This window comes from Akanthomyces muscarius, chromosome 1 (genome assembly GCF_028009165.1).
Source record: "Akanthomyces muscarius strain Ve6 chromosome 1, whole genome shotgun sequence".
Classification (NCBI taxonomy): domain Eukaryota; kingdom Fungi; phylum Ascomycota; class Sordariomycetes; order Hypocreales; family Cordycipitaceae; genus Akanthomyces; species Akanthomyces muscarius.
The window spans coordinates 6,875,557-6,894,747 of record NC_079241.1 but is presented as its reverse complement, the minus strand read 5'-3'; the positions used below and the strand labels follow the sequence as shown (position 1 = coordinate 6,894,747).

Sequence of the window (19,191 nt, the reverse complement as noted above, 5' to 3'; positions counted from 1 at the left end):
GCGGCGAGAGAAGAGGGGAGGCGTGAAAAAAACCTTGGAGTGCCTGCGAGGCTCAGACCAGCCCAAGTGCTGGGAGACGGCCAGGATGGCAATGGGATGGCGGATGGGAGCAGCCGGAGAGACTTGTCAACCTTTTGAGTTGGCTTGTGTGCAGCTGCAGCATGCAAGTGCGACTAGAGTCAGCAAGTACATGTACGTGCCAATGCTCAGGGCTCGCTCCAGCAAGAGTGCCATCCCAAGTACCTCTACATATGTTCCCACTCACGGCCTCGCCAGCCCGCGGGCCCCCAGAACGCACAACGATCCGATCTCTCCTTGGTCTGGCAGCTAAAAAAGAAAAATTATAAATCCCCTCGCGTTATTAGGTAGGTGCCTCGCCGCCCGCAGGTTCCGCTCCAGCAAACAGCGCTCCATGATCCGCGCCACGCAGTCACTAAAAACAGCGCCGCCCAGGGGTACTGCAGCCAGAAAATCCCAGCCAGCACCACCAGACGAGGAGAGTGAGAGCGCGACAAGGAAAAAACTCTCCCGTCTCGCACCACCACCACCACCACCCACCCCATGAAACCCACTGAATGCCTCGCGCCACCGAGCACTCTTCTCCTCGCCCGATGCTGCCGTCGTCAGTGCTTCAATCAAAGGGGACACTTTCCGACAGGATGACCATGATCCTTTTGGCTGGGGGATTTTGTCTGTCGTCAAGCTACATTTCACACAACCACCGAAACACGCATCGCTTCGAAATAGCCTCATTTCTCACGCGCTACAGAATGCCGCCAATCTGGCCTCACGAGCCAGGGCATAAAAATGCACGCAGTCTACTTTTTGCAATAATCACACGGAACGCCCCAAGATACCTGAAAGAATGTTTCCGATTTAATTCCTCTGTAGTTTGTTTTCGCAATACCATGTTTGCCCGCTGCCTGCCATTTCCTTGCGGCCTGTCCCAGCTCAACTGCGACATTCGCACCACCATCGCGTGTCAGCACTGTACCAGTATTACACAGCGGCGCGCCCGCGCGGCATTGACTGTTCTGCTGCTTTCCCGGACCGACCCAAGCAAAACTTGCCCCTTGCAACAAGGCTCCGGTTTTGCCACCCGCACTTATCGCTGATCCAGTTGCCAGGCTGTCCAATCTGATCTTTCTTTTCCAACCGTTGGCCTCGCAGCAAGTCCAAGCAGCCTGGCTTATTTCATTCTTCTCAGCAGAGGACGCGTCATGTCAGCGGCATCACGATCCCAGGCCACCCCGAGCCAGAACCTAGCCAGCGTGCCAGCCTACTCGTAACACGGCACTTTACAGATGCAATCAAGTAAAAATAGCAAAAGGAAAAAAAGTTTTATAAAAAAATCACAATACATCTAATACTCTCTACCCAACGCCGCCCTCACCATCACATCCTCCACCTCAAACACGCCGTCGTACCGCTCCACGAGCATCTCGCTGGCCTGCCCCGGCTGCACCCGCGCCACCTCGCGCGCCCAGTGCCCGTTGTCGATCTGGAAGCTGCCCTGCGAGACGAATCCGAACTTCCTGTACAGCGCGACCGACTCGGCCGACGACACAATCACCGCCGGCAGCGTCTGCTCGTCGGCATGCTGCAGCGCCGTCGAGAGGAGCGCGTGGCCGATGCCCCGACGCTGGTGCGAGGGCCGAATCATGAGATGCTGGATCCCTGTTTGTCGTTGTGCAACGCTGTTAGCAATCTGTCCTTTCTTTTTTTCCCTTCTGGTTGCTTGTTCGGTCGAATAACGATCCATCCTCTGATCGCAACAAATGGTAGGAGGAGGTAGGAATCGGGCTTACACATGTGTCGCTGCCCCTTGGCCGCATTTTCCACCGTCTCTTCCGCCTTGGTCTGCGCATCGTTAAACGCCTTCCACAACTCTTTCAGCTCTTCTTTGCAGGCATACGGCGATTCCTCCTCCTTCTTCTTCTTCTTCTCCCCCTCCTCTTTCCCATCAACCTTCTCCTCTTCCTTCTTCTCCTTCTTCTCGTCACTGTCCTTGGCCTCTTCGAAGCAGTACCGCACAAACCCCACCACGTCGTCCCCCTCCTCGGCCACGTAAAACACCCACGCCGGCTCCTTTTTGGCAAACGCCTGCGCCGTCATCAGGGGCAGCATCTCCCGCGGGTGCTTCTTGAAAAACGCCCCGTAAAACTCGTGGAACTGGTCCAGCGCCTCGTAGTGCACCTGGCTGATGGCGTCGGCGTCGGCGGCCGTGCCGGGGCGGATGGTGATGTTGGCCGGCGGCATGACGCTCGGCGCGTCTGCCGTTTCCGCGTGAAGATGTACGTGAGAACGAAAAGACATATTATGGACTTGCAGATACGTGCTTCCGCAAAGACTGTGCAGTGACTTGGCTGGGTTTATATTCCAGCTTCAAGCAAAACGTCGTCAATACCACGAGCCATGCTCCACTAGCCGGCGAGCTACATCAATTAGCTTGACCACCACGTCTGACTCACACCGTCCAGCGCCCCAAAGCATCAGCGCTTCGCTTTCATTTACATCTACGTTTCACTTGGTCATAATTCGGTCGGAAGTGAAACAAAGAAAAATATTTGGAACTAATAGTCTATCCCATGAACCAACAAATAAAAGGCCCGTGTCATGCATGCAGGCTCATTCCCGCCTCTTGAGGGTATAAGCGGTCGTGCCCCAGCCTTTTACATCATAAAAAAGGTCTCTAGTCCTCGTTAGGCAGGCCGCTTTGGTTCACCCCATCATCTCATCCTCGTCTGTTTCCCAGTCTTCTACCAATTTATGTCGTGGGGTAAAAGTTCATTCCCTTGATTCTATATGCGACCCAGCCCAATCATGCATGTCATAACCCTTTATGGTCTCGTTTGTGTATCCAGTAGCAAGAAAATCAAACAATCGAAGAAATTGCAAACTTTTCTTCCTCTGCCTTAGACGGCACCAGCGGAAATCATCTTCTTGCGGAGGTAGTTCTTGTAGTCGCCAATGCTGCCCGACCAGCTCTGAATGGTCTGGTTCTCACATACCAGAATCTGCTTGGCAATCTTGTCGAGAAGTCGGAAGTCGTGAGAGACGACAACGACACCTCCGCTATAGGCGTTGATGGCATCCGCCAGACTGTCAATGGTGGGGATATCGAGACCGTTGGTAGGTTCGTCCAGCAGGAGCATGTTGGGAGACTCGATGGCGAGCAGGGCAAACACGACACGGCTGCGCTGGCCCTCTGACAGAGTACCCATGAGAGCAGTCTGCGACTCACCAGTCAGACCGTAGCGGCCAAGCTGCTGGCGCCAAAACTGGTAATCTTGAGACTTCTCGCTGTACTTGTCGCGGACAAAGTCCAGCGAAGATTTGGTCAGGTCGAGCTGCTCAGCGCTGTGCTGCGAGTACAGGCCCAGCTTCAAGTGAGTGTGGCGGGTGACGGAACCGCCAGTGGGGGAGAGCTTGCCAGTCATGAGGCGCAGCAGAGTCGACTTGCCAACACCGTTGGGGCCGACCAGGGCAGTACGCGAGTCCATGTCGAAACCGAGGTCAAGGTTGCGGTACAGGTCGTCCTCGGGGTTGCCAGAGTACGAGAATGTGACGTCGTCAAAGGACAGAACGGGAGGGGGCAGCTTGTCGACGTCGGCGAAGCGGAAGGTAAAGACACGGTCGGCGGCGACGGGCTGGATGAAACCATCGGCCTCCATCTTGTCGAGAATCTTCTGGCGGGACTTGGCCTGACGCACCAAGTTGGCGTAGGTACCAGCACTGGCAATGAACTTCTTGATGTGAACAATCTCTTCCTGCTGCTTGTGGTAGGCCTTCATCTGGTTCGTCTCGTGTTCGGCACGGGTCTTGGAGTACGAGTCGTAGTTACCGCCGTAGTACATCAGCTTGGTTCCGCGCATGTCAATCATGTTGTTGCAGACACCGTTGAGGAAATCCATGGAGTGGGAGACCAGGATGAGGGTGCGATCCCACTTCTTGAGGTACTCTTCCAGCCACACACAGGCCTCGAGATCCAAATGCGCAGTTGGGTCGTCGAGAAGCAGGACGGAGGGCTTGACGAACAGGGCCTTGGCCAGGGCGACACGCATTCTCCAGCCACCGGACATATCCTTGGTCTTCTTGTGGATGGTCTTCTTGTTGAAGCCAAGACCGGTGAGAATGAGGGAGGCACGGGTAGAAAAGGTGGAAGGGTCCATGCGGTCCATGTGCTGTAGGGCGTTAGCATTGAAACGTAAATAGGCGCGGGTGTCGGAAAAATCTTACATCGTAGAGATCGATCAGGACAGGGCTCTCAGGGCCCTCGTCCTCAAGCAGCTTCTCGGCCATCCTGTCAAGACGGTCCATCTCAGCCTCAGCCTCCTTGACGACCCACTCAAGGGCACCAAAGTCGGAGGGGGGAGCACCCTCGTTGAGCAGGTAGATATCAAGATGGTTGGGGATGGGGAACTCGCGTGCGGCGATCGAACGGAGGAGGGTGGATTTACCGCAGCCGTTCTCGCCGAGAAGACCGTAACGGCGACCATAGGAAAGTTCGAGAGTCGAGTCGGTGATGAGGACGCGGCCGTGGAAGACCAGGCTGGTGGATGTGATCTTGACGTCCTTGCTGGTGGCGGTCGAGGCCAGGTTACCGGTGGTGACACGGTCCGAGATTCCGTGCTTGTCCATCTGCTCCGTCAGACGCTTAACCTCGTCCATGTCGGTGGTGGCGGGGCCCTCGCCCTGGATGGGGTTGCCGTTGGCATCGAGCTCCGGCTTGCCCTTGGGTGTGCTGGTGCCGGACTTGCCCTTGAGCTTGCCCTCGGCGGCCTTCTTCGCGAGTCTCTTCTCCTTGGAAGCGGAAGGCATTTTGGCGATTTGTTGTGGTTGTGGTTGTGATGAGGGAGGGGAGGGGATGATATGGCGGGGTTTTTGGCGGGGTGGTGGTGGCAAGGTTTTTTACAACTTTGCAGCTCGGACTCGAGGAATAATGAAATATTCGAGCCTCGTTTTGTTCTGTCACGCCCGTATGAAAAAGGACACCTGGATTTCAGCAAAGATTGACGGGTCCCCGGGTGATGATGGTGGATGCTGGAGGAGGAGAAAGTCGTAGCATAAATTTCGTGGCTGCTGAAATTTTGTTTGATTCATAGGCGGGGTGATTTTTCTTTTTCGGTGGGGCGCCCCTCAAAATTTTGGTTTTTTGGCTGTTGATAAGCTGCTGCGCTTCAAAATGACGGTACGTCCGAGCCAGTCAGGCAGCAAGCTTTACACAGGTAGAAGCTACTTGCAAGCACCCGGCTGGCGCACCGTTTGGCCGTGCGTAGCTTGTACCGGGTACACTTTGCAGACTCGACCTACGATAGCGAAAGACAGACGACCTTGTTGTACACATGGGCGTCGGGTTGGTCCTGAGAATAATCTTTCTATCTGTCTAACAATTTCGTTTTCTTTTTTTGCCTTTTTCGCCTTTTTTGGCCTTTTCCTGCCTTTCCTATCATATGCCCTTGTCTTTGCCAAAGCCTCAAAAATCTTCTTCGCATCGGCCCAGTTTGACGTCATGGCGCTTATGCCCGTCCTTGCCCAATGGAGCAGACCAGATTCGGGGCAGCTCCGTACCCTAGATCTCTTTGTGGAAAACCACTCGACGTCTGCCCAATTCCAAGCGCTGTGAATCCATATCCGGAATGATAAGTAGAAGTAGAAGGGGTGGGTATCTTGCTCTGAATAAATTGTGTAAAAAAAAATTAGGACATGCTGCGCTGTGTCGTGTGCGTCTTCAGCCGTGAGCTGCCACCTCTAGACTGGCTCGTAGAGGTGAGCTGTCCATCGATGACAGCTTCACCCGCTGCAGTACCATGTCCGAGGGGACGACCTGCGGCTGCAATTCTCCCCAGTTTCTTCTGTCAAACTCCGAGCTGTGTTTGCAAAATCTTTGCGGCTCGGCAATATGACTTGCCGGGACAGCTGGTCGTGGTGGTTTGGGCTGATTTTTGATAATGACCGGGCTGTCCATCGGTATAGAGCCCATTTTCATACTGAAATCATCAACCTCGCTGTTCGGTACCAGCGTCGAATCGCTGCACGGTCTTTTGCTCTCCTTCTCGGGTCGAGTTTTGCGGCGCCGGTACCAGGCTAGACATGCATGCATCATCACGCAGAATGGGAGAGTGCAGCTTCTCTTGTTTGATCGTGGTGTAGATGTCGCGTCTGACATGGACATCTGTAAATGACAACGGCCGAGAGTCGGTATATTTGCAGATATTGATGAATATGGCTTTTCTATGCGAGCTTCACTTTTGCATTGCGAGGCCAACACGCACTTGATATTCGTCGCCCAGAACGCCACCCGCCTTTGCAGAATACGGGTGCCTAGCCCTTGCCCCATAGCATCCGAAGCACACGCCATCAGCAGCCATTTGGGCGCGCAAGCTTTGTTAGGTGTTAGGCAGCAGAATGAATAATTAACCTCCATGCATTATACTTTAGCTTCTAGATGTATAAGGATCATCAACGCCTGGCACATTCTATTGAATTTGAGGTACACCTCATTTGAATCTTGCAAGCATGCCACCGTCACAACTGTAGATTATTGTACTAGTAGTCTTAACTTTTTGTATTATCATATGCTATTCGCATCATTAAATTATTCAAGAATCAGGCAGACAGTTTGCGGTCAAGTTCTTCAAAGCTGTTACCACCCTCCGTGTCCCGCACTGGTGGTGCCGCGCCGGGAATGGCGTTGCGTCCCTGCATCTGCTGCTCCGCCAAACGACTGGGATCGTCTTCCGAACCAGGCTCTGATCGCAGCGCGCGCTTCAGACCGTCGCGGTTGTCCAGCAGATCGAGGTTCTCCTCGCGGATGTTCTTGCCATGAGGGCCACCCTGGTCGCGCAGCTGTGTGTCGACAAGGTACGACGGCGCCGCGCCGCCATTGCCGTCTTGCGCCGCCTTGGGGCCGCTGTGGATGTTCTTGTCGTTGCCAAAGTGCTCGGGCTTTGCGCCGGCATTTTTGGAAAATTCGCCGTCGTTGCGGTAGGATTCGCCAGCGAGGGAGTCGTCGGCGACGATGCCGGCGCGCTCGTTCAGCTCTGGTGCCTTGTTACCAAGGTCGACCTGTCAATTGTAAGTATACGTCACGTACAGGCATGACTGTAGATCTGCCCTACCTTTGTACCGTGGGTGTTGTGGGACATGATGAGAACTGAGATTGAAGTGACGGGTAATAAATTAAAATAGATGCAGTGCTTAAGCCACCCAAAAGCCCTTTATGCAAGTGACGAAGACCTTTAAATACCTATTTCAAGCCAAGTTCACAACAAATCTCGAATCTCAAAATGACATCATGGTGTCCGGGCCTAAGCAGACATATTCTGGAGCTGCCCTCGACCTGTCCAGTAATTGTCCCAACTATTTTCCACCACTTCAACCTGAACCAAAATGCTGTAATGATTACATCATGGACATATGGCGTCGCTGGACAGAGCGCTGCAAGTATAGTAGGCCTGCTTTATTGGATCTAGCCGCTGATCGACGACGACGAGTTCCATGGTTGTGGCTGCATTGCTGTCAACTAGCAACTGGGCACTATCGACTAACTACAAGCCACCACGCATGCCATCAAACATTTCGCGTCAAGCTACGGATACAAAAACCTTTACACAGCCGGATGCTCGTGTGCCTGGACCCTGAACTAGTTCGAGGCAGATCATGCAAGCAACTCCTCGCCGGCTGCTGTGCAACACGGCACAATACTCGCGTGACAGCAATCAGATACAGAACTTAGAATAACGATGCAGGCCCTCATATAAAATTGGATAAATGCAACCACTCCAGGTCACTCTGCTCCGGGCGGTGCTCCAGCTCCGGATGATGCAAAGAGTACATGACGTCACATTGCCATCAACGCTGTTAGGAGCGAAGAGTTACCTCTCATGATTCTTCTAGTCATGAATCACAGAGAAATGATTCAAAAAAACAGTCACGAATTGCCCTCTGTAGTGCCGACGTGCCTGACCGTTTCATTGATGCGGGAGCAGCTGACGGACCAGTGGGGCCGGCCGGGCGCATCGCGGGCGGCATGCGCCTCGTCATGTGCACCTCATCAAGAGGCAAATCTGATGTGTACCTTGCAAATCAAAGAAGTCGGGACACTTAATGTATTCGAGCGCCAAATTCATCAAAGACACCATCATTAATACCTCGACTTCTTACAAGCCAAACAGTGCGGACAAATGCGAATGCTTACTGATGTGGCATGCTCTGACTAACGTGGACCAGGACAGCAAACATGGAGCACTACAGATCGTATTCGGAGCCAGAGTTTGAACGCCAATCCTCGGAGCCGTGGCATACAGAGATTGGCATTTGGCGACGCACACACGATCTCTGGGACAACGTGCTGGTGGGAATCGGCTCGCTATACTATAAAGCTTGTGGCTATTGATTTCGGCCGACCGAGGCGAACAAATAAATGGTCCAACAGACATTGTTGGGCTGTACACAATCCATGACGAGACGGGATATGGCGTTTGGGTGAGATTTCGGGCAACATTCGCATCAGTCTTCACTCCTCCTTATCGGCGTGCATTGGAAGGGCCAGTATTCGCGGCTGTCGTTATTAATGGCATTGGCGTTGGGGATTCATACCACGTTTATCTACTTTGGCTTGTACACTAGCAATGGAACTGTTGTAAACTGTCAGAGCTACTAAAGAACAGTGATCAGTGAGTGTTTGAATCTTTGCTGGAGATTGCATCTTTTGATTCGCCGCGGTGCAACACAACAGTACCGCCGAAGGGAGACGCCAGACAAAGCGCGCAGTAGTTGATCACTGCAAACAAAGATAAAAACCCTAAAAGGGAAGAGAACAAAAAGTGACTTGAAAATAAGAAAAGTAAGAAGATGACCGAAAAAAAACAGAAGGCCTAATTATAGCAACATACCTCTGCCTAGAGTGGCAATTTTGTTCCGTCACTAACATGCGTCGATGGCCCGCGCCGCCGAGCCGTTGCTTTTCCCCGCGTAGATGACAGAAACATTGGACAATCTCCTCCATCTTGGCTTAATAGTGTTTGTGATGCTGATCGGAATCTAAGAAGAGCAGCCAAGACGAATTTTGCCCAGCAACCCAGCTGCCCAGGAGCATGCACCGCCCCGGCCAAGACGCCATCGAGCAGCGGTGGCAGAGATGCAAAACCTCGCCTTGGCAAGCATTCATTTACGAGACAAGAACGTGGTACTCAGATACTATCTGTCGCTTTCGAAAACCATGGCGACTTTCTTGTCGAGCTGGCTAAAACTGGAAATCCTGTTGTTTTGCTGTTTGCGCGTCGCTCGCCTGAATGCCCAGAGGCTCGTATTTCTAGACTCTGGGCAGAGTGCTGGCCGGGAGGAAGTGCCGAGGACTCGACATAGGAGGCGAAATTGTCAGTTTTAGCTTCCTTTGGCCGGACCAAGTATGCCTTTTCACCGCTTTGCAATTTACGGAACAAATCTGCCTCTCTACAGAGCCGCAACTGAGTATCTATTTTCTAGGCTCGGCAACTGAGCGTAAAATGCTGCCCTAGCAATCTCGCTTTCTGTGAGAGTAACCATTGCCATTCGTTGTCTGCAATTTGAACTGAGTACTGGACATAACTTTGCTACAAATCAAGCGTTACGATTCGGGACGCGGCGCGTGTAGGTGTTTTGTGGCAGGATCGCTTTCGGTGCTCGAGATGCTACATGGCGCGAGCCGACGCCACGAATCATGCAACAGGCAGGTCGTTAGACGAAGCTGACTACTGCATCAAACAAGCATCGCAGCGTTACCTATGAACAAGGCGGTAATGAAAGGGAGAGTTAAACTGGCTATTTGCCAGTCCACACCGTACCACAGTGTATGCCATAACTTAGTGTGTGCTCCGGCGCCCGGCATCAGTTTGGATCGGCATTGTGGTGGCGCCGTTATGCTTAAAAGCGCCGACCAAAAAAATAGGGCGACGTGGGCTACAGGGCGATTGCGGCGAACGGAATATCGGGGCAGCCACCAGCTCGCATATTCGATTTCAGAATGCTGCGAGCCAGTTGCGATGTCGAAATCGGCCATGACTGCGGATGTGACTTGTTTCCTCTTGCACTGCCCCCCGATTCCATGTGTTTTGAGTTTGCCGAAAGGAGTGGGCAAGCAAATGCCAAGCTGTAAATCCACAACAGTCCCTATGAGCAGAACAAGAACAACGAGAGCAGCCAACGGATGCCGTCAAGAAGTTGAGTTTGCCAGTGAACAGTGGTGATCAATAGCACTCCCTGCCGCGTAATCTGCCAACTCTGGGCACGCCACAATGGGCTTGAGGAATGGCTGCCAAGATGCGCCAAAAAATGGTGGTCGGAATGAGATGGATGGAAGGGCCAGCCAGCGTGTCCCCGCCCGTGACGGATGGAGGGTTGCTGCGCCATGGACCGTCGGCCAATATGAGGCCATAAGTTTTTCCCTCAGTTTCCGAGGTGTAGAAACCTGAGTCGCACACGACGGCAGTGGGCTGTGACCCGCGGGCATGGCCGACAACAGTCCGCGTCAATGCAGGTTGAGAAACGCGAGATGTCTGCACCGTCTTGCAGAGGGGCAGGGGATACATATGTGATACCGTCGAGGCAAGTTTGGCAATGCTCTTTCACTGTCCCATCCCGTCCGCCAAAACAGTTAATACAGTGAGTGGCCCAAGATCTCGGTGGAGAAGGAGGACAGAAAAGCCGCCCAGTCGTGTGTAACACCCCTTTTTCAAAACTAGCCAGCGAATTGCAATATCTGGGCGACGGATTCCTGTACCTTGCGTCTGTGGGTCAATACGGACAATGAAAAATTAGGCTCGGTGGCCACAAAGCCCGCCGACCTTTTCTGGCCAAGATTAGTTCACGAGCAAAGCCTCCCTTGGCACTCTGGTGCTGATGAGTACTGTAAAGTGATGGCTTTGCTCGGGAAAACGGCTCGCACGTGTTGGACGGCGGCAGGGGCAGACGGTGATGACTTGTAGCTTCAGGCTTCAGCGCAGGCTGTGAAATTGCAGACGGGCTTTTTTGGTTGCAGTCTAATATCGTTGCCATCTGAGGCTAGACAGGGGGCCCTGTCAAAGGATGAAGGCTTGTGTTGTGGAAAGTTTGCCGTTTGCCTCAAAAAGATGGTGGGTGCTGCAGAGCGTTGGACATTCCCTGGGCAGCGCTAACAAGTTACAGTGGGCTTTACAGCGAGGTGCGCGCTGCGATGCTGTTGTTTATAGCGCCCTTTCAGGGCTCCTTGGCGCAATTCAACCTCTGCGGGACGCTCCTTAGCCCGCTGTACCCAACCCTGTCCGGCTCTGCCTCTTCCCCTGCTCGACGTCGTCTTTGGCGCTGTCTGGCTAATAATAACAATTAATAGAATGCCACAATCCCACCTGATTAGCCCCGCGGTGCTCCCACACATCCGGCTAGTGCCAGGAACATGCGGCAGCGCCAGGCCCGCACGCCTGTCGTCCAACAAGGCCAACTCCACCGTCCTGCGGCGCTACCGTCTGGGCTCGAGTCTGGGCCAGCCTTGGTGTTGCAGACTTGAGCGTACCCTGGCCGCCTGCCCAGCCTCTGCCCAGCTGCCCCGTCCCGTCCCTCGCTCTCCGTTTGCTGATATTTGTATAGCTTCGTTTCTGACCTCTTTTCCCTTCTTTCCCTCCTTCTTCATTATTGTCTTTCCGTCTCTCTCTCGCTTTTTTATTTATTTACTCTATTTGGGGGTTGGCTTCCTCATTCAAATTCAGCCGTTTCTTACACTCATTTACACACACACCGCGTTACAAATTTCCTACCAATTTCTTTTTCCGAACCCGAATCTCGTTGACCGATATCCAATATACCTACTGCGAATCTCGAAAAGATGAAGTCCGCTGTTTCCCTCCTCGCCCTCGCCGGCGCGGCCTCTGCTGCCGACCTGCCCTCCATCATCGCCAAGGTTAGTCAACGCTACCAACCGCGCACATATCCCAACACAATGCTAAATATTCTGTCTTCTTTAGGGCTCCAAGTTCTTCTACCCCAACGGCACCCAGTTCTTCATGAAGGGTATTGCCTACCAGCGCGACATTGGCGCTGCTGGCGCCAAGTCTGACCCTACTGCAAAGTACATGGACCCCCTCGCCGACAAGGACGCCTGCAAGCGCGATGTCCCCTACCTCCAGGATCTCAACATCAACATCATCCGAACCTACGCCATTGACCCCAAGGAGGACCATACCTACTGCATGGGTCTCCTCCAAGATGCCGGCATCTATGTCGTCTCCGATCTCTCCGAGCCCGCCACCTCCATCAACCGCGACGACCCCCAGTGGAACACTGAGCTGTATGAGCGCTACAAGGCTGTCGTTGACGAGATGAGCAAGTACTCCAACGTTGTTGGTTTCTTCGCCGGCAACGAAGTCAGCAACTCTGCCAACAACACCGGCGCTTCCGCCTACGTCAAGGCCGCCGTTCGCGACACCAAGAAGTACATCAAGGACAACAACAAGCGCTGGATCGGTGTCGGTTATGCTGCCAACGACGACAAGGACATTCGCGCCGAAATTGCCGACTACTTCAACTGCGGCAAGTCTGAGGAATCCATTGACTTCTGGGGCTACAACATCTACTCCTGGTGCGGCAAGAGCTCCATGCAGGAGTCTGGCTACGACCAGCAGGTCAAATTCTTCCAAGACTTCAGCGTTCCCGTCTTCATGGCCGAATACGGTTGCAACCTGCCCAACGGCGCCAAGGGCCGCAAGTGGGACGAAACCACTGCTCTCTACAGCGACGACATGACCGGCGTCTTCAGCGGTGGCCTCGTCTACATGTACTTCCAGGAGGAGAACGATTATGGTACGTTGTGCTGACTCACAGAGGCTAAACCAGTCCAAGCTAATATCAAATCTCAGGTGTTGTCAAGATCAGCGATGGTTCTGCTGAGAAGCAGGATGACTACGATGCCCTGAAGAAGGCTCACGCTGCTGCCGACCCCAAGGGTATTGACATGGACAAGTACAGCCCCGCAGGCAAGGCTGCCACTTGCCCTGACGTCTCCAAGGCTTGGATGGCGGCTGCTCAGCTCCCTCCTACTCCCGACAAGGACCTCTGCAAGTGCATGGCTGACTCTCTCGACTGCGTCGTCTCCGACAACCTCGACGAGAAGAGCTACGGCGACCTCTTTGGCAACGTCTGCGGCGCCAACCCCAAGATCTGCGCCGGCATCAACGGCGTCACCAAGCTCGGCAACTACGGTGCTTACAGCATGTGCTCTCCCAAGGAGAAGCTGTCTTTTGTGCTCAACGCCTACTACGAGGCCAACGGCAAGTCTACTGACGCTTGCGGCTGGAAGGGCGCCAAGCTCCAGAAGGGCAGCACCGCCTCCAACTGCCAGAAGAGCCTCAGCGACGCCAAGGAGCAGAACAAGGCCGTCGCTACTGCTACCAGCAACGTTGCCGCCCCCAAGTCGACCGGTGGTAGCAGCAGCGGCAGCGGCAGCGGCAGCAAGGAGAACTTTGGTGTTCGCACTGCTCCCTCTGGCATCCTCGCCGCCGGTGTCGTCGCCATGGCTGCCCTCCTTACTCTGTAAGACAGTAGTAGAATGATAGGCTAAAACTGGGCTGCACAAGGGGGGGTTCTTATCTTAGATTCATTGATGCCGCCACAGGCTTTTATGTATATTAAGCATTTCGTGTTTGGTGTTTTATGGATACCTAATGCTGCAAGAGGTGAAGTTGGCATTATTTCATGGTTCGGATTTGCTTCATTGATTTTGCATGTGTCGATTCCGTGAGACACATAAATAGTCTCTATTTCACAGCACACATCTTTCTTAGACCAAGAGTCTCCTGTTGAGTAAATAAATTTAATTCCTTTTTTCATCAAATCTTTTCCTTATTAGTAGGAGAACTGTTCCAGGTCCTTCCGCGCACTGAGCATGTTTGGATGGTTAGCTTAGTCAGGAGATGCTGGCTGCCGCACGTGACTCGCTGGAGCTGTCGCGGTCGCTGGCGCCTGATAGCGACACGGCGCTACGTCTCCCGTCATCCATGTCCTTCTCATCTCACTTTATCGCAGCGAATTGCATCAACGCGACACCCATCGGCCCGCAGAATAGTTGATACTCAATTTTGCGCCCATACACCCTTTTTTGGTGATTATTGCAAGCTCACCGAGCTTGACCAGCCAAGATGGTAAGCTCTTTCTGCCGTAGCTTCACCAGTGGCGAGGCAATGTTTGCTAACCGATCTCGCAGGGCCAAGGTCAATCTGGCATGGGAGGCGGAGATGGAAGAGAGGACAAGGATAAGAAGGTATGGAAACTCTGATGGACAATTATCTGATGCATTGGAGCCCCCCGACTAACCCGCGCAACAGAAAGATAAGCCCAAGTACGAGCCTCCCCCAAGGCCCACGACCCGAGTCGGCCGCAAGAAGCGTAAGCAGGGCGGCACCAGCGCCGCCGCCAAGCTGCCCGCCGTCTTCCCCACCAGTCGATGCAAGCTGCGCCTGCTCCGCATGCAGCGCATTCACGATCATCTGCTGCTCGAGGAGGAGTACGTCGAGAACCAGGAGCGCCTGCGCAAGGCCAAGGCCGCGAAGGAGGGTCAGGTAGTCGCTTCGGAAGCCGACGCCGACAGAAACGCCGACGAGCGCAGCCGGGTTGACGATATGCGTGGCAGCCCGATGGGCGTGGGCACGCTGGAGGAGCTGATTGACGACGATCACGCCATTGTTAGTAGCACGACCGGGCCTGAATACTACGTCAGCATCATGAGCTTTGTCGACAAGGACCTCCTCGAGCCTGGCGCCAGTGTCCTCTTGCACCACAAGAGCGTCAGCATTGTCGGCGTGCTCACAGACGATGCCGATCCTCTTGTTAGCGTCATGAAGCTGGACAAGGCACCGACGGAGTCATACGCCGATATTGGAGGTCTGGAGCAGCAAATTCAAGAAGTGCGCGAGTCGGTCGAGCTGCCGCTGCTGCACCCCGAGTTGTACGAAGAAATGGGTATCAAGCCGCCCAAGGGTGTCATTCTGTATGGTGCGCCGGGTACCGGTAAAACACTGCTGGCCAAGGCGGTGGCAAACCAAACATCAGCAACCTTCCTGCGTATTGTGGGCAGTGAGCTGATTCAAAAATATCTTGGTGATGGCCCACGCTTGGTCCGACAATTGTTCCAGGTAAGAAACTCAAAAACTCAGCTCATTTGGTACTTGTATCACTAACCCATCTAGGTTGCTGGAGAAAACGCACCCTCTATTGTGTTTATTGATGAGATTGATGCCATTGGTACGAAGCGATACGACTCTACATCCGGCGGTGAGCGCGAAGTCCAGCGAACCATGTTGGAGCTGCTCAACCAGCTAGACGGTTTCGACGACCGCGGCGACGTCAAGGTCATCATGGCGACCAACAAGATCGAAACGCTGGACCCGGCCCTGATTCGTCCCGGCCGTATCGACCGCAAAATTCTATTCGAGAACCCCGACACCAACACGAAGCGAAAGATTTTCACCCTGCATACGTCCAAGATGAGCCTAAACACCGACGTCGAGTTGGAGGAGTTTATTTCGCAAAAGGACGACCTGTCCGGTGCCGACATCAAGGCCATCTGCTCCGAGGCGGGTATGATGGCGCTGCGCGAGCGTCGCATGCGCGTGCAGATGGCGGATTTCCGCACGGCCAGGGAGCGTGTGCTCAAGACGAAGCAGGAGGGTGAGCCAGAGGGCCTGTACTTGTAATTGGCAGTGTGCCACTAGCGGAACAGTGGATGGGGTTCTTCGATAGACGATAATATAGATGTTTCGAAATGGGCTGTACTGTGACTGAAAGCACTGTGATATGAGAAAACGCCCAACACTGGTGTGTACGTGAATTATATTACGTCTGCGAGCTAGTCTTGCAATCTGGATATATCTATATCATCACTCCATCCTCCGCCCATTCATCATTACCATTTTATTCTCCGCGAAGCCAGTAGCTGCCATTTTCACGCCTCCCCTTAGCCGCCTCAACTACTTACACCTGGTCGTCTTTACCCAGTGGCAGTAACCTCATGACCATTGCCGTTGGCCGTCTTCTTTTCGGGCCGAACCTGCGGCACAGGCGGCGGCTGCTTGAACTGCTGCCCTTTCGTGTCCGTCGCGCGCTGGTGGCGGCTGGCATCATCACCCCACGAGACGGCGGCACGGTACGCGGCGCGGCCGACGACGAAGCTGCCCGCGGCCCAGGCCCAGACCAGCAGCGCGAGGCAGGTGGTGACGCCGAGCGTTGGCACGAGGACGAGGACGCCGAGGGCGAGCCAGAAGAGAGCAAAGAGGATGCTGCCGCCGACGGCCATGGCGGCGACGGAGAGGGCAAAGGTGGCGAAGAGCAGGATGGGCAGCGCGGAGAAGAAGAGGAGTGTGGCTGCGGCGGACTTTTATTCTTGTCAGTGATATGAGGACTTTTTTTTTTCGGCAAGAGTAGACAACGCACAAAGAAAAAGGGCCGTGTCGAGGCTAAAGCGTGCGAGGCATCATAGGCTTTGCGCTGCGTGGCGGGATCGATGACACGATCGAGGGAGCGCTGGGCGTAGGTGTAGGCGTCGACGGCGTGGTGCCGGACGCTGGTAGTGAGGGACTCTGCCCGTTCTTGGGGAGCAGACATGGCGGAACGGGATGCAGCACGTATGACTTGTTGGTTTTATTCTTATTAGAGTGCTGTGCTGATGCGCGAGGGAGGTTCGTTGCTCATGGAATGATCCAAACGGGGGCGGGATGTTGCATCGGCTGGTGGCAGGTCCGCCCAGCACTTGCAGCGCCTTGCCGCCCCTGGAGGCGAGGTAGGCGTGTACAAGGCTCGCTGTAAGCAAGGCAGCTTCGTGTCTATCAATTTGAAAACGTGCTATATTATCACAGACTAAATAGTTCAAGTATTTCACACCTTGTATCACTTAATCTCCCATTACTTCCTTCGCCATCTTTCAGCCCAACATGTCCGTTCTGGTAGCTTAGATGTCATGCCTCAGCAGCATCTGTTGTCAGCACTTTTCAGTCTCGGCGGGCGATTATGTTACAAGTTGAGAGGTTCGCCATTTGCTCGCAACTAGGCCAGATGCCAAGGTAAAAAAAAGCCGCGTCCATGTTTATTAATTGTCTAGGCGTACGCCCCTTTAGCTTCTTCACTTGTCGAATGTTGGTTCTTGTCGAGCTAGATTTGGGTCCGCGGCTTCCTGGGCCGCTAGTTAGATCGGCAGCCTCAAACATCGGATCTTGGCGGGCGGAGGCAGCGTGGACGCAAATCACCTCAATTGCCAGGCTGGAGGACTCTCGATATAAATTTTCCACCCGCTTGCCCATCCGCCACCATTGAAATGCGCTGCGCAAAAGTACCTACGAGGCTGAAGCACGTGATATTGACGGCGGCATCTCAGCCAATCAGCCATTGTTGTTGGCTGAGACGTACTCGTGCGTTTGTTGGGAATGATATTTGAACTGTCCTTTTCTTCGGGCAATCTAGAGACAATTTTCCGAGGCCTTGATCAGCAAGTATAAATTGAAGCTAGGTAGCTCTGCAAGTAGTAACAGCCGGGAAAAGGTATTAACGCTCTTCAGCCAAGACGTTCACACCTGGGGCCAATCAGACAACACGCCACCATGCCCAATTCCGAAGAATACAGCCACGGTCCTTTTATTTCCAATCTTCTCACTGGGATATTTGGCATATCTGACGACGGCTTGACCGTCCACCGAGATGGTGTCGCCACCAACAACCATGTGTACATGATACACCTTGCCGAGCCTACCAAGAGTGAGCCACGTCCGAAAGATGCGTCGCTCAAGCCATTCACGTGCCCCATTCCGAAAGGCACCTCGCGTTTGGTGGTGCGCATCTTGTCGCTCATATCGACCCTTTGCTCTTCCCTCGAATATTCAGCTGGGATGACACGGCCATCTCCGGGCTCGGTTCCTCAAGCTCCGCATCTCCTAGTTACATCCTGGAGGAGTTGAAAACCGGCGAGGCGGTATCGTGGGACGACGTCCAGGCGCTCAGCCACGAATCGCTCGGCCACGTCTGCAAACAACTCGCGCGCGTTACCAAGGCCTTGCAAGACCACGAGCTCCCTGCAAGCATTACCGGCTATGGCAGCATTACTTTCAACGACGCTGGAGAGTTGTCAAGCACCAAGAACATCTTCCGCACCGGGGGCCGTATCTTACATATCGGGAATATTTAAAGGCCGTCATCCTTCGGCACCTCGCCGGAAGTGAAGGCATTGATATCCTCGGAGGCTGGCGCCATGTCCCCGAAGCCCCCGACCTGCGAAAGCGTCTAGACGCTTTTGTATCTGATGGTCTGGATGCCCTCGTTGCTAAAAATCCCGAGTATCGGCCCACTCTTGTCCATGGAGACCTCAGTAAGTGGCATCACGAGTACGAAGATATGCACAATAGCCGCGTGTAACTATACTGACGACAAAACAGCTCTTCCTAATATCCTCTTTGACCGATCCACAAACAACTTGAAAGCCATTGTCGATTTTGACTTTGGCCATAGCGGCAGCCCGCTGACCGAGTATCTTTATTCGTTTCCGGAATTTTACGGTCTTTTACTTGGCGTCGCGGAGCCAATGAATGGCCTGCGCGACTTGATACTGAACGGGTACACTGGGGCGACCCGGCCGAGCCTTGTTGTTGGAAAGACGTGGGAAGTAGCACTCGCTGCCGAGGGAGCGCAGCGGCCGTCTACCATCGAGGGAGCAGACATTGTGTCGGATGTGTGGTGGCTCGGTCAGGAGCTTCTGCAGTTCCACTGGATGATTCCGCGGCTCCATGAGCGAATGTCGGCCGAAGACAAGGAGCGGTCGCGCAACAAGTCTGCGATGCGTCTGCAGACGTATTTAGAGCATTGGGGGTACTAGTGTAGTCTGGGGACTTGGTCAAGAATATCGCCGAGTAATCATATGCAACGGACATGATGACGAGCGATTTATTACTGTGCATAAGAATCTTGAATTCTCAGAAGCCATGCTCAACCGTCCCGTTTTAGGCTCCAGTTAGATGTCACGTACAGTACGGATACAGTTTACAGGGATGCTGCGACGCACCACAATAGCGCCAACGTGGGTGTCATTGTCCACTGCAGGTACGTATCTGTACGTCTCGCGAAGTTTCGTATCGATTGCCGATTCTGCCCTGCCCATGCGGCCTACACCCCAGCGCGGGGCTGCCCGGTGTTCCCAGAATCACC

At 53.8% G+C, this 19,191-nt stretch overlaps 8 protein-coding genes across 8 annotated transcripts; 4 read left to right on the top strand and 4 right to left on the bottom strand.

The window, feature by feature from the left end:
* Positions 1-1,363: 1,363 nt before the first annotated feature.
* Positions 1,364-2,259, bottom strand: LMH87_007350 (uncharacterized protein; the record flags this gene model as incomplete). Its single annotated transcript, XM_056192423.1, has 2 exons — positions 1,364-1,677; positions 1,809-2,259. The coding sequence occupies 2 exons, from the start codon at positions 2,257-2,259 to the stop codon at positions 1,364-1,366; spliced, it is 765 nt and encodes a 254-aa protein (XP_056060645.1).
* A 656-nt stretch (positions 2,260-2,915) lies between these two features.
* LMH87_007349 (uncharacterized protein) lies at positions 2,916-4,821 on the bottom strand (the record flags this gene model as incomplete). Its single annotated transcript, XM_056192422.1, has 2 exons — positions 2,916-4,184; positions 4,240-4,821. 2 exons carry the CDS (start codon positions 4,819-4,821, stop codon positions 2,916-2,918), a joined length of 1,851 nt encoding a protein of 616 aa, XP_056060644.1.
* A 1,788-nt stretch (positions 4,822-6,609) lies between these two features.
* Positions 6,610-7,148, bottom strand: LMH87_007348 (uncharacterized protein; the record flags this gene model as incomplete). The annotated part of the gene is made up of 2 exons (XM_056192421.1): positions 6,610-7,068; positions 7,122-7,148. The coding sequence occupies 2 exons, from the start codon at positions 7,146-7,148 to the stop codon at positions 6,610-6,612; spliced, it is 486 nt and encodes a 161-aa protein (XP_056060643.1).
* Positions 7,149-11,839: 4,691 nt separating this feature from the next.
* On the top strand, positions 11,840-13,546 carry LMH87_007347 (uncharacterized protein; the record flags this gene model as incomplete). The annotated part of the gene is made up of 3 exons (XM_056192420.1): positions 11,840-11,914; positions 11,979-12,813; positions 12,870-13,546. 3 exons carry the CDS (start codon positions 11,840-11,842, stop codon positions 13,544-13,546), a joined length of 1,587 nt encoding a protein of 528 aa, XP_056060642.1.
* A 601-nt stretch (positions 13,547-14,147) lies between these two features.
* LMH87_007346 (uncharacterized protein) lies at positions 14,148-15,701 on the top strand (the record flags this gene model as incomplete). The annotated part of the gene is made up of 4 exons (XM_056192419.1): positions 14,148-14,150; positions 14,213-14,269; positions 14,334-15,140; positions 15,195-15,701. The coding sequence occupies 4 exons, from the start codon at positions 14,148-14,150 to the stop codon at positions 15,699-15,701; spliced, it is 1,374 nt and encodes a 457-aa protein (XP_056060641.1).
* Positions 15,702-15,994: 293 nt separating this feature from the next.
* LMH87_007345 (uncharacterized protein) lies at positions 15,995-16,608 on the bottom strand (the record flags this gene model as incomplete). Its single annotated transcript, XM_056192418.1, has 2 exons — positions 15,995-16,378; positions 16,438-16,608. 2 exons carry the CDS (start codon positions 16,606-16,608, stop codon positions 15,995-15,997), a joined length of 555 nt encoding a protein of 184 aa, XP_056060640.1.
* Positions 16,609-17,597: 989 nt separating this feature from the next.
* Positions 17,598-17,951, top strand: LMH87_007344 (uncharacterized protein; the record flags this gene model as incomplete). The annotated part of the gene is made up of 1 exon (XM_056192417.1): positions 17,598-17,951. The coding sequence occupies one exon, from the start codon at positions 17,598-17,600 to the stop codon at positions 17,949-17,951; it is 354 nt and encodes a 117-aa protein (XP_056060639.1).
* Positions 17,952-18,346: 395 nt separating this feature from the next.
* On the top strand, positions 18,347-18,862 carry LMH87_007343 (uncharacterized protein; the record flags this gene model as incomplete). The annotated part of the gene is made up of 2 exons (XM_056192416.1): positions 18,347-18,374; positions 18,426-18,862. 2 exons carry the CDS (start codon positions 18,347-18,349, stop codon positions 18,860-18,862), a joined length of 465 nt encoding a protein of 154 aa, XP_056060638.1.
* Positions 18,863-19,191: the final 329 nt, after the last annotated feature.